The sequence below is a fragment of the Amblyomma maculatum genome, chromosome 1, assembly GCF_055883805.1.
Source record: "Amblyomma maculatum isolate TAMU_Amacu chromosome 1, ASM5588380v1, whole genome shotgun sequence".
Classification (NCBI taxonomy): Eukaryota; Metazoa; Arthropoda; class Arachnida; order Ixodida; family Ixodidae; genus Amblyomma; species Amblyomma maculatum.
In genome coordinates, this window is record NC_139344.1 from 406,993,633 (window position 1) to 407,007,939 (window position 14,307).

The 14,307-nt window shown below is 43.5% G+C and overlaps 1 protein-coding gene across 1 annotated transcript in view; it reads right to left on the minus strand.

The window, feature by feature from the left end:
- LOC146208823 (protein 5NUC-like) overlaps nt 1–14,307 on the minus strand; it is a 79,697-nt gene that overhangs the window by 19,474 nt on the left and 45,916 nt on the right. Inside the window, exon 2 of the mRNA XM_084596200.1 lies at nt 482–619. Coding sequence (XP_084452326.1) covers nt 482–619 — 138 coding nt within the window. The remainder of the gene's footprint in view (nt 1–481; nt 620–14,307) is intronic.

The following is a 14,307-nucleotide window of genomic DNA, read 5'->3' on the forward strand; positions in this document are numbered from 1 at the left end:
ATTAATGCTCTCAAAACACAAAAGCGTATCAACTAAAAATGCGCCTAATTGCCTCTCTTTCGTCCGCAAGGTAGCGCCACCGGGCCCTGCGCAAGTGTACTTGTAGGACGTCTTCACTATTTATACGTAGCAAGTCTAATTATTAGGCTTCTTTCAGCTAATATTTTGTACATTTCCAAAGTATAGTGGCTGTTATCTGACGCCGCTGTCAGTGCTCTGGTAAAAAAGTAAGTTTCCGCCACGTGTGTGTACGATTTGTATCCATCCCGGATATGCCCCTGTCCTGTAACGAAAGATTAGCTTGGTGCATAGAATTTGTGGTGCAAGTTAGGGATAGTGAGCAGTAGTTCAGGCAAGTGTGCCAGTCCTATGTTCCAGGCTGTCAAATAATACTGCAGTGTTGTTAAAGACGCTCCTCTTCCCCTTCAGCTGACGTAATCGTGGAGTGGCGAGAGCATGCCCAGAAAAGACGAATGCTCACCAGGGCGTCGTACTTCATCAGCTCGGTAACCTCGGTAACCACGCGGCTCTTGAAGACGCTGTACCATGGAGTGCCTTGGAAGTTGTCGCCGGCATTCAGCAACAGGGAGGACGGATGCTCTTTCCGAAGCTTTCGCGCCTGGAGAGGAGAAGGGCGACACTGCGGATTAGTATGCCAGAAAACTAGATGACATGACCGCCATAAGAAAAGTGAACACATCTGCGAATATACGCCTAAGAAAGGAAGAATAATACAACACGAAAAATTCAAGGTCTATTCAAACTTTTTCCCCAAATGAATTTTGTTTTCCTGAAAGAAGTTGGTACAGCTATATTGAGACTAAACTTAGATATTTCGGTAATTCCTCTGGGAACATCAGCTGAACTAACAGCAAAACGCCTTGCGCTGGTCTCGTGACTAGTTATGACCATAGAAGGGGAGGCGTTTTGAAAAGATTTTTGTCTTGTACACTTCAGTTTTAACCCCAATATACAGGGTTTGATGCATGCACAGAAGCTAAATACTGTTTATTGCTCACTAGGCCTCAAACGCACCGCAGTTCGCAATGGTATGGTCATTAAATATACTTTCTGGGATTGCACGCTGTTCTAGAGTGAGATGACAGTTCTATAGCAGACATAAATATTGAAACAGTACGCACTATAGCTGTACATAAAGGACCACACAATACCAATGGTCCTATACTGCATGATACTGCCCTAACGTTACATGCTTGCATGGAACACGAAAGAAAAATTGTACAATGGGACACACAAGAAAAGCCACTTTGTACAGGTAAACTGTGAAATCTCGTGAAATACTCCATTAAACGAACACAATAATCTATAGAAAAGAGAAGACGTAGGAAGCGAAACCTGTGTTATAGATTCTTACTTAAAAAAAATTAAGAAAGCTCAAAGAAATCATATTAACATATAAGAGCATTTCAATCCAGAAAACAACAACAAATTCCTGACATTGCATTTGAATGTACTTCAGGTGCATACAAAATTCAGCTAGCTTCCGAATTTATTTACGGCAGCAGGTGCGTATGTGGCATTGTTGGCTTTCTATAATTTAGTTTTACTTTCAAGGCTTTAACAATTCATAATTTTCGCCACCCTGCTTTATGAAGTTTTCAACTAATATATTTGGGCCATCCTTAGAGCACTGTACATGTTTTATAAATACAGCAGATGTTCACGTGTCCTGTATTTTTTTTGCGTAAAGATTCAAAGAGAACGCTGTCTTTTGTAATAAGACTGCAGTTTATTATAGTTTTATTGGCACAGGTAACCACACGTGTTAACTTTAAATAAAAGCCTTTTATTCACGATTGTATGGGCTAAGATATTTTGTGAAGTCATGCATCTGCACGGGCAATTTCTACATTGGTGCTCCTTATCAGAACGGACCAGCTCAGTGCCACTGAAGCGAAAGCTTCACTACGCCGCCTCAGGCCAAGGTCAGCGACCGACTCACGTTTGACCTTCAGTGAGTTAGAGGACACTCGCCGCGATGGATCCGCCAAAGATTCTGGAGCTGCCGCACATGCGCTTTCGCGCTGCGAGACCATGTGCTAGTCGCGCGCTTGGCCGCAGTTTAAATAGAAGCGTACCGCTCGCCAAGGCAGTGCGCCATGGATCTGAGCAAAGCTGGGGCATCTTGGAGCGTTACACAGATGACCTTGCAACGTCGTCAGCAAGCGGCATGCTTTGCGCCCGCTTTGTATAACTAGGTTAAGAATGTTTAAAAATTCAGCAAATTTTTTTATCTGACACCACAAGAAATATTTGCTGCTCGACTTCAATTATAAGCAGTGTTCTGAATTTTTACGCTATGCTTGCTACGTACAAATTTATTGGGCAGAGAAAATAATACAAAGCTGGATTTCGAGGTATTTAATTGTAATAGAGCTTTCCCTATTCAGTTTTAAAGGTAGACAAAACAGTTAATAATAAGGGTTACCATTGTTACTTTATTATGTGAAAAGAACATATCGGTGCCATGTGGGTGCTATAAGACATCAGGGCAACGTTCAGTCTTGGCAATGTCATTAGCGCAATAAGTATTAGCCCCTGGCTTCTCAAGCATTGACACCGCGTTAGTAGATGCAACGAGCTGATTACTATCGCTTGAAAAAGTATATTCAGACGATGTTATGCATTACCTGGCACACCGTTCTCGATAGTGTGGTCAAAATATATGCAATGCAATAGAATAAAATGCTTTCTGAATGTCTGAAAAGAAACGTAGGGTGAATATTGTTGCTTTCGTAATTTTAATTATTCCGTCTCTGACGTACACAAAGAATGTTTTGTCGATGCACCGGACAGCCATGTTCCCGTTCATTTAATACTAGATGCCTTCCAAAACGTCAACGCAGTCTGTCATGTGTTTAGAAAACGTTTTATTAGAAATTATGCGTTGACATGTGTGATGACAAATGAGCAAAACTGAAAGCTTACACGTTTAAGAACAGGAGACACTGCGCATAACATACATACCTCATGTCGAGGAAATAAATGAATATTCACTAAAAATTGGCTGCTGCAAATGATGATATATACAATTTTGAATGACAATGTAAAGGAAATGATGCACAGAATACAACAATTAGAGAAATAAATATAGGTACAAACATATACACCTATCAATCGCATGCACAGTGTGTATTACACATGTGTTTTGGGATGAATACAGCTGTGAATTGACATAAATATTTACAATATATTACATGTACCGAGGTGGACTGAAGACCACCCGGACACTTCCATCCGACACGGAAACAAAAGGACGAGGCTATTGGCGAAGCAACTCTCGCTCCCCAAAGCCTTCGAGCTCCTTTCGTTGACGCGCCAGAACAGGGAGAAGAGCACATCGGCGCCGGCTTGAGGCGGTAACCTCACAACGATTGCACCATAACGTGAAAGCGCCAGCTACAATCAGCAATCCTGCAAAGCGACCGCGAGGACATCTACCATTTATCTGAAATCGATTGATGGAAAGCTTCTGAAACCGGCATGAACTGCCCTTCAAAAGACACAAGCAATGACACATTGCTGGACCATGTGACGATTAGATTCCTGAAGTGGGCTGTTTGGGCACTTCGCTGTCCGCACACTGCCCCATCGTTGCAGCCGGTCTCGTGTAGGCAAATCCCTCCACTCCATTAGCCACATGAGCTCACATAAATGCCCTGGCAGAAACGATGCTGTGAGTGATAACCAAGAAATGGAATCCGCCTGCGTTCTGCAGGTCCTAGCGGAAGAAGTAAAGTTCCCATTGACTCTACTACTCTGTTCGCTGAGATGTCTAAATCCGGGGGGACATGGCGGGCGTGGTGCTGAAATGACACAATACACGAACAAAAAACCGGCATCCGGAAAGCCTGTGGACCCCTGTTGGGCGGTATGTCAGGGACAAGCTCCCTATCACTTGTGTCTAAAAAAAAGTAGGCACGTAAATGAAATGTCTACATTACGACCTTTGAATATCGCATGTGTTCAGTGATATTATTTTTACAAAAAATATCTGTATTCCAAATTATATCAATTATGTAGCTAAAGACAGCGCACATCGAAGAAAATATAAATTTTATTTCATTGACACCAAGTTCGCAAACACCAGAAGCTACTCTATACCTAAGTTTGTTGCTTCTTTTTAAAATTTTTTCGGACCAGTAGGCCGCAGCAAGAGACATTGAGTTAGCATTGTGCCCATCGCAATGGTGCTAAAGACACATTTACATTAATGTTAATAGAGAAACCGGCGTTAAAGAAGCGTGCTTTCATTGCATTAGCAGGTGGAAGTGAAAGCGGACAGAGAGAAAGAGGTGCCATAGTGGAGGGCTCCGGAGTAACTTTGATCACTTGGGGATATTTAACGTGCGCTGACATCGCAGAGCACACGGACGCCACTTCGCTTCATCTCCATCGAAACGCAGCAGCCGGGGATCGGCTGCGTTTTGATGGACGGAGAGGCGTTCGTGTACTGTGCGATGTCAGTGCACGAGTAATCCGAAGTTGATTTTGGGTGCATTCGTATATGCAATGCATACGTTCAGAATTGTGGCGGTGTGCTGTGCGAGTTTAGTTGGCTGCCTCAGGTACGTGCATTAAAAAGGTATACCTCGATAAGATGCCTCAAAATTTTCTGAAAATATCAGTGTACATTATTTACGAAGAACGGGTGCCTCCTATTATAACGCAAGATGTCTTGCAAAAGTAATAGGATGCCACCAATAAGGCCAAACATGAAAAAGCGACGTTTGCGCTCTATCGGCGGACGGCAAACATTCCCACGTGAAAATGCAGCATCAAAAGCATATACGGCGGGTGTCTCAACTGGCATCATGATACATGATCGTGAACGAAAAACGTAATTTAAGGCGCCTGAGGTGTAAAAACCATCGCTTTTATCGGAGATTCCTTCATAGACAATATGAACAATGTCGGATGCCCCCGGACGCCCAGATAAATACTAATTAGTATTTTCTTTTATCGCTAAAAGCAGCGCATTATTTTACGATGCCACATGCTCGTTCATAAATCCCAGTGTCTCCTGCCAGACCAAGCAAACAGGTGTGTAGACCACTTTTTCTTGTGCTGTGCGATGTCGGTGTACGTTAAATTAAGAACCCCAAGTGGTCGAAATGTTCGGAGCCCTCCATGGAGTATGGCGTCTCTCACAGCCTGAGTCACTTTAGGACGTTAAATCCCATAAATTAAACCAAGCAAATTTTTGTGCACATTAACAGCTGATGCATGCGTTTATTAGGCCTTGATGAGCACACAACTATATTCTGGATATCCGCTTTAAGTATAGGCACCCAGTAGCAGATGTCAGTCAGCTATGTTACGCAGCTGATCGCTGGACAGCGCCTTAAGGTATAGTTATACAATTTCGCTTTCTATTCAGCATTTACCTACTATTAAAGTAAAGATCAGTTTGTGGTAGAAAATATAACAGACGACAAAATATATATCGAATTATTTTCCTTGCAATCAAGGTTACGGCTGGAAAACAAAAAATTGCTATTTTTTTTTTCGTGAATGTGTTTCGGTCAATGAAGTAGGACTGATATTATCTGTACGGGGACAGAATTTTTCTTTAAGAATACCTGTAATTTAACATGCGTTTTTTTACAGAGTATGCTCTGTAAGTGGTACAATGCAGTTGTCAGGGCCAATTTTATGTCTATGAGCCTTGGGTCTAGCAACATCGGCAACCTGCTCAAAAATTTCAATTTCTTTGCATTACAGGACGCTGTTCACGGCTCTAAAAAGGCAGGCCAATGACTGCACTGCAAAGTTGCCCAAAGTAGATTGTTCGGCAGTCGTTCAATACAACAACGTAAGGCATCTAGTGGCAGTACGTTTCTTATCTGCGAAAGTAGAAAACGATGAAGTTCATATTCGCAGTGCAAGTGTACTGCGGTCATCCCATGCAAGGTAAACAATAAGGAGTTCTTTATGATCTATCACTATATCGTTAGAAAAACTCGCACCATTATGTACCTCTTATCGAATATTACTTACATCGCTTCGGCAATTGATAGTGGCCAACAGATTCAAGCAATATCTCTTAATCTATTATAAGCATTTAATCGCTCTTTACGCACTCGACTTATCGAGATAATTAGAACAGTGTAGATATCTGGCAATTTGGTAATGCTATTTCACGCTTATCAAGCAATAAAATGATATTTGTAGAATGTGCCGGAGTTAGGCTGTTATCTTCAACTTGCTTTGTTATTTTCAGTTTCCTTTGTTACTTGCAACTTCTGCTAGTAATACTACCATTACTGGTAACATTCCAGCCAAAGATTATGCCATGCGTACTGCCATTAACAGTGTTTCAAAGATAAATTGTGTTAAAAGAAATCTTCTGTATATACTTGGAAACTCATGTGAAGAGAGCGTTATGAATACAAGCCTACCTTTGATATACATGGGTATACTATGACTTGCTATGAATGAGCAAGATTGCCTAAAATATCATGATCATGACGAAGGTCAAGGGCAAAGCTAATTAGGCATCTTTAGCGCTAATTAAACCTATTAAATCCTATGTTAGCTAAATACATTAAAACTTGTCAGAACACAAATTGGCCTAATTCATCATTGTTATAATCATGATCACAATCAGCATGACTATAACCACTGTAGGTTAAAGACCTTCTGTATTCCGGAGCCCTTGACTATGACATCTCATTGCCTGAGTCACTTTCGGATGCTAAACCCATTAACCCTAACCCTTAACTTCTTCACATCCTTCAAATTAATCCGATCCTTTAATCCACCTCATGTTCGTAAATTTCCTAATGTCATCAACCGAGCTAACTTCCTGTCGCGCCCTGCTATGCTTGTCTTCCCTTGACGTCCAGTCTGTCACCCTTAGCGACAATCGGTAATATCTTCGCATTACCATGGCCGCACTTGAACGGCGGCGGCGGCGTGCGCTTTCGTACGGCCCACTGGTCGATGATAAAACACGCGCACTTCTAGCTACGTTGCGGCTCTTATGCTGCGGGTCCTGAACGGGGAATGGCGGCCGTTGCGGTAGTGCACCAAAATCAAAGAGTGGATGGACTAATATTGCCCAGCCAAGACACACTGGCCGCGGACGAAGTGACGATTGCCCTAGCTGCAACACACACTACTTCAGAATACATTCTTAAAGATTCACAGACAGCATATCGCAATTTCCTCAGGGGCAGGATTGCACCGCTAGCAGCTAAAATCCTGCAAGATAGTTACACCCGTGGCCACCAACCCACACTTAAACACTTATTACGGGTACCAGGTCGCCAGGGAATCGCAGGGAACGAGAGCGCACACTCCTCAGCCTGAGCACTTCTACCCCAAGCACCCAATACGGATCTCGTGGAACCTCCTACCCCATTGCTAACCTACACTGAAATACTTCACCACTTACGATTATCTCGCCGGGTTTACCCTCCACCGGCAAAGACACTAGACAAAAGGGAGGAGTTACACTTCCGTAAGCTACAGACTAACACTGTTAACAACCCACGAAGACTGCACGCAATAGATCCAGAATCATTTGACTCACAATGCAATTCAGCGGGGAGAAGGCAGACTTTTACCATATGGTGTGGGTATGCCAGCGAAATCAGACTGTCACTATTAATAACCAGCCAGCGCAGGAGGGGTGGGAGGCAGCTCTGACCAGCTCGGACGTAAGGGGTCATAAAGAACTCGTCGAAAGAGCGCGGACAGCAGCCTACGCCAATGGGGTTCCGGACTGAGGACTCCAATCGCCGCTACAACCTCCTGAACATTTTCATTAAAATATTTTTACTACCACCACCATCTCTGAATTGCGCGGTCTTGCCCCAAAATACGGTGTAAGAATATTTAGACACAGCACGGGCGAGACACTGCATAAAGTACTAGCTACGCTCCTCGGTACAAAGCCGCTGATCTAGCGTCAGCGTTGTTAAGGATGGCGACAACGGGTCGGCGTGGGAGCTGCCGCTTTCTACCATCGAGGCAAGAATTCCCGACCTAAAGCGGTGGAGTGGTCAAGAACGCCGACAGCGATACCCGATTGGAAATGGACATCAGAAAAAAAAAAAAAAAGACAGGAAAGGAACGCGGGTTTGTTCGGCCGGCCAGCGACAGCGGTCAAAGACGGGCCATCGGGTACAAAAAGGTTCAAGTGACTCCCGGTGGCTCTCGCATGGGTCGGCACCCTCAAGGCGGCTGCGCGGATATCTCTTCTGACAGACGAGATCGTCTCTGGCTACGCTTTTCCAGTTCGTCTTGCTGATGGCGCGCTCCGGTCCTTGCGATGCAGGTGTGTGCCCAGACCATGAGGCGCCGGCAGCCACCGAGTTCCTCTCGTGCCGCCATCTACACCGACACAACGGCATCCTCCTCACCACCCAGTCTAAACTCTTTTGAGAGGGCGTGTATGCATGAGTGACAGTGTGATCATGATAGAGAGAGAGAGAGAAAGAGAGAGAGAGATTTTTAATGGCAACAGGAGATGTCTGCCTGGTGGTGCGAGTCATGCGAGTGACATTGAAGTGATAAGGACATTCCCTCCACGACGAGCCCGCCATTCACCTAGGGAACCTGGGGAATGCGAACCCTATAAGGCTGTGTGTGTGGGTTCGGGTATCCTTAGTTCTTCTCTACTCCTCTAAAAATGTAAATAAACAGTCTTCGTCCTTCAACTCCTAACTAATTTGCTCAGCGGCACTGCTTGGTGGAGCGGGCGTCGATGCGGTCGAGGATCTGTCCAGCGGTACCCGATTCCCATCTCTAACAGAGTCGATCTAGCGGTGAATCTTTGCCGGAAGAAAAAGCACATGGCGTTGTTGGATAGCAACCATCTGATATCGCACGGCGCGTTTCTCCCGCGCAAGCCCTTCGCGTGGCCTGGGCTGTTTCTTCGCAATTGCCAGAAGCACCACTGTAGCGCTTTATTCTCAAGCCGTGCCCATTGCATCAGTGCAGAAGCGAGGTTCAAAGCAATATATTATCTCTTCAATACTATTGACGCTATTTATACCCTAACGAAGTAGCTAAGAAAAGGTTGAAGTTAGGCTTTATGTTGAAATGCAATGGAGTGAGCAGCATATCAGTCAAGCATTGAGTCATGGTTATTCAATCGAAGGCGCTTGGGAATCATCTTTGTTACTTTAGATAGCGGAAATAGGGCAGGGAAAAGCAAATCCCACGTTCGATGAGGTGAACGGGACGAAAATATAAAATATAATTCATAAGAAATTCTTAACCACTTATTTACGGATGGATGGATGGAATATAGGAGCGTCCCCTTTGAAACGGGGTGGTAGCAGTAGCTATCATGCTCATTTTTCTCCATATATCTTAATTATTGATTTAGAATTGTTAACTAAACCATCATTCTATTTATTAAATTTTGCTCCTACATTACTAACATTATGTCACTTCTCTGCTTTTAAGCCACCAATCTTCCAGCCGTTTTTTGCTAGTTTCCACCGCCGGTTTATTCACCCGGCCACTGTTATCTCTAAACCCCAGAGCTTCAGGAACAGTGATTGCGCCTGCATCAACTTCCGGATGGATACCATTGCATTCGAGTATAATATGGCCAATTGTTTCACTGGAGTTTCCACATACAGCACATGCGTCATCTCCATTGTTAAACTTCTTTTTATAGCTGCGTGTTCTAAAGCACCCTGATCTAGCTTCAAAAAGTAGGGCACTGCCTCTTCAGTTATCAAAGAAATCTTCCTTCCTGATCTGCATTTTCCACTTTCGGTATAATTCCACACTCTGTTTTTTTTTTTTTTCATCGAATTTATCCAATTTTTACTTTCTGTGTTTTTCACCTGTTGCTTAATGCTCTTTATTTCTCCGTCCTTGTTACTAGCATACTTACTAGTTAGTTTCCTAGTTCTTTTCCTCCATTGTGAGTCAACGCTTTTTAGGTACAGGTATTTAAATACCTTAGCTGCCCATCTGTTACTGTCCAATTTCCTCAGGCGTTCCTCATATAATATTTTACTCTGAGCTTCCCGTACTTCGAAAGATGCCCAGCCCATATCTCCCTGTACCACCTCATTTGTAGTTTTGCCGTGGGCACCTAGTGCTAATCGTCCAACGGATCTCTGATTCGTTTCTAATGTCGACTGTACCTCTGATTTTAGGCACAAAACCGCATTTCCGAAAGTAAGTCCGGGCACCATAATTCCTTTCCAAATACCCCTCAATACCTCATACCTATTGTATCCCCACAATGCCTTATGCTTCATTATCCCGGCATTCCTTCGCCCTTTGGCCTTAAGTGATTGCTCATGCTTTCCAATGTATGCCAATCCTTCGTTTACCCATACCCCCAAATATTTATATTCTGCTACTAGGTATTTCAAGGCCTTGAATTTTAAGACCTTGATCAGTTGAGCCGTTGAAAATCATCAGACCCGACTTAACTGCGCTGAAACTGAAGCCTAGAGCGTCCCCTTCGTCTCCGCAATACTTAACTAGAGTTTGCAATTCTTCCAGACTCTCAGCTAGCAGCACAATATCGTCTGCATACATGAAACCGGAGAGGCGCTGCTCTACCGCCTTTCCACCTAATCTGTATGACAGGTTAAAACCTAGGTTACTGTCTTGTATCCTCCGTTCCAGGTTTATCATATAAAGCATGAACGGTGAAGGGAATGCGAAGGGAATGCGACAGCGCCACCTGCCGCTTATATATCACACAAATCACTAACGTGCAAACGACTGAGTGAACGAATGGGATTGAGCAAGCGAACAGAAGTGCTTGCGGACGAGTTGCGTGTAAGAAGACATATATTATGTTGAGGTATGAAAAGGAAAGAAAAATAAAGAGCCTCTGCCCGTGCCACATAGAAAGGAACAAATGATGGCGTGATTTAATGCTTCTTTGCCTCAATCAAGGCCAAGGCCAAATATTTGCACGAACACGGCTACATGATCCCCAAAACGCGTGACCTATTAATTGTGCCGCCAGCTAGGCCTCCTTCAGATTTTTTTTTTTTTTCAGGGTGGTAGACATGCAAGAAGTGAGTTGGCACGCTGCCAAGGTCACCGGGTGGGCTCTAGCCGCCCCTTCCGTCAAAGTAACAGGCCGTTGACGCACAGCATTCGGCCTACGCCGACGGCACGAAATTAAGGAAATAGTTAAATAGTATAGATAAAGAAAACTTAACGCTCTAAAATAGGTTTCAATGAACTACGCTGTGTACATGGTCCGTATGCGCAGGAACCACTACGTTTCATCCCTTATCGTCGTAATCACGAACAAAAAGTCTTAGTGCGACGATATAATACAAGGGCATGTGCACAATCATATTTTCCAAGAGCTTGTAATTATTGCAACTCTTTGCCCGCATTATTAACTAGCATCCATGATCTCACTTAGTTCAACAGGTCCTCATAACGCTAAGTAATGTGTTAGTGCTCATTAACTTATTTATTATGCTGCTCTTGTGTACCACATCAATGTATTGTTTATCAATCTCTAATGTAGATTTAAAAAAAAAACTATTAACCACAATTTTACCTTTATTGGTTTGCAATGTATAAGTTCTGTTTGGCGTTCATTTTTGATTGTCGTGAAATTCTCTTCCCCTCTGTAATGTGTTCTCTACCCTGAAGATAGAAGAAAGAAAGAGAGAAATAAAAAAAGAAAGATAAATAAATGGTATAGTGGAAGAGAGAGTGGGGGCAGTTCAGAGGGAGCTCGCAGAACCCAGTTAGAGAACCTCTAATTTAAGGAAGGAATAAAGTAACGAGTTAACTAGGGATCTAACGAGGGCGCGTGGAGAGTGCGAACAGATGAGCGGGCACACTGACGCGCGAACAAAAGAGCCGAAATCAAAGAAGAAACGAAACAAACGATGGTTAATGCTTTGTTATCAACCTGCCGCCACTTATTCGAGCATCGGCATCAAATTACATGCGACAAATTGTTCGCCTTCTACGCCTTTATTTAAACATATACGAAGCCACTGATTCACAAAACTGCGCTTAATAATGAACATACAAAGAAAACAACGGTAAAAATAACTTCCTCTAATCATCGGTCACAGCTGACGAGAAAATCGCCCTCAAAGAGCGCGTATTCCCTAAAGAAAAGCATTGCTTTCCCCTACGTCACGGGCCGCTCAGCGGCCTGCCATCTACAAGGGCTTAGATGAACTAGGAAACTTAATCTGGCAGCGGCGCTGCCCGCTGCATCTCCATCTATATATCTTGCACCGTGCCAGGAAAACAGCACCTTGTTTTAGAGTGTCAAACGCTGTTTGGAGAAATGGGTCTATAATGTTTTTTTCCGCGCTTAAACAGCTAATCATTGCCTTTATTATGTCTTGCGGATCGAACTACGTTGGTGCAAGCACCGAGTGGCACATGTTAAAGTCAATCATGCTATCAGATCTTTTTTCCCGGTCTCTGGTCTGTTTCTGTTATCAATGCAACTGACAAGTGCCCGTCGGGGACGCCCTATATTCGAGGTTGTCCAGGCGCTGATATTGTTCAAGTGCTTGATATCGTTCAGATAGACTTACATTTGCGATTTTCAGTTCCGCGTTCTGCCTGAGCAATTCCTGGATTTCAAGCCTGAAGTCCTTGATGTCTGTTGTGATATCAGCAGTGTCCACAGCAAGCGAAGATAAGAATGAGACCGCCGACATCGCTGAGCTACCGTCACCACTGACAAGCAAAAAATGCTACGTAATCTTTTTTCCCGGGCGTTTTGAAGCAGTAGCAAGGATGCACGTGAACCATGCAGTCTGGCAGAAAAAAAAATAGGAAAGAACGCGGGGCTCTTTTTGTGATGCCTTCTGTTTCCTTTGTTGTTTTATTTATTAGTACAAACGATTCGAACTGTCCTTCGTTCAACACCCCCTTGCGTGCTAACACATTAAGTTGCCTACTTGAAATGATCAGCATCGCTGCTCCGAACATCGTATTTGAAGCTGAAGTACGTGTTACGCCAAAACCTGAAGCGCCAAGCAGTTCTGTGTGGATAAGAAGTTACATGCCTACGGAGTCTGCGACTAACAGCGGACATTCGGAAATTAGAATATTCTGAGATACCTGCGCAAAACCCTATGTTTATAAAGGTGCGGGACGTCCGTGGCAGCAGCAAGCAACCAGGTAAAAGGTACAGCGCGATTTGAGGGCAATCGTTTAAGGGCGATTGCACTTTCAATGCTTGAGCATAAAAAAAAAAACAAAAAACCTGCAAAAAATTCGGCTACACAATAAGAGCAATATTATAACGAGCCGTTCAAGCGCTCGTTATAGTATTACCGTTGTAGCTACTAGGCTAAAGCTCCGAATTGTGCAGGTTTAATTCTCGCTTTGCAACTTTTTTTCGTTTCATTTGTTTTACTGATAAGTATCCTTGAAATTTTATGGCTTTTCACCGACCTACTCAATCCTGTATAAATTCCATACACACTTTTCAATGGGGAAGCGCTTTCCGAGGCATGAACGTTTCTTGCGAGAACCTGGGCTTCCCTTGCTACTTAGCGCTTGTAAACCGAGGCACGTCAAAAAAGAAACCTTGAGGGGACGCGAAGTTTATATATGCGTAGCGGTGTGACTGACTCTTAGCGAAAATACACTGGCCACCGTTGGCGCCACCATCGCATGTTTTCTTCGCTTTCAAACATTTAGGTCTCTCTTTTTGCCGTCTTCTTTGCCCGATAAAAGTCCGCCAGCAGTTTCAAAATAAAACCTGCTTCACAATCCAGGCGTGTCGCACTGCGGCACATTTGTTAGTCTCAGACGTCACTTGTACGTGAGAGAACAAGCTGCAGCGGTGTACGGCTGTATCTGGTCTCTCTTTCCTACCTTATGAAAACTTTGTTTTCAGAGTTGCTCGTATTCCATTAATGCTATCAAGCTTAATTTATTGTCCAGTGTACGAAAAAGAGAGAGAGGAAATTACTGCCTGTCGAATAGTTCTCTATGTGAATTTCACTGTCTTTAAAAAATATTTTGTGCGGCCTGATAGTGCGACAGAACAAAAGCTAAACAAAACATGAAGGCGCTTTCTTTCCGTGCTGAATTTAGCAACAGTGGCTGCAAAAATACGAAGGAAAAGCAAACAACTATTTTGTGATTTCTGTGATCGTTCGTTTGCCTAGTGAAAAATTTGTATGAGGCTATAACCTCACATTTTCTCACACAGTCTCACTCAGTTCACACACGAAATCGCGTACAAGTCGCATATAATTGCATATGATCTCATAGCCTCTTGCACATTATCATAAACTATGGGAGATATTTGATGATAATGGTGTGCACCGTATGAAAGTCCATGCGATT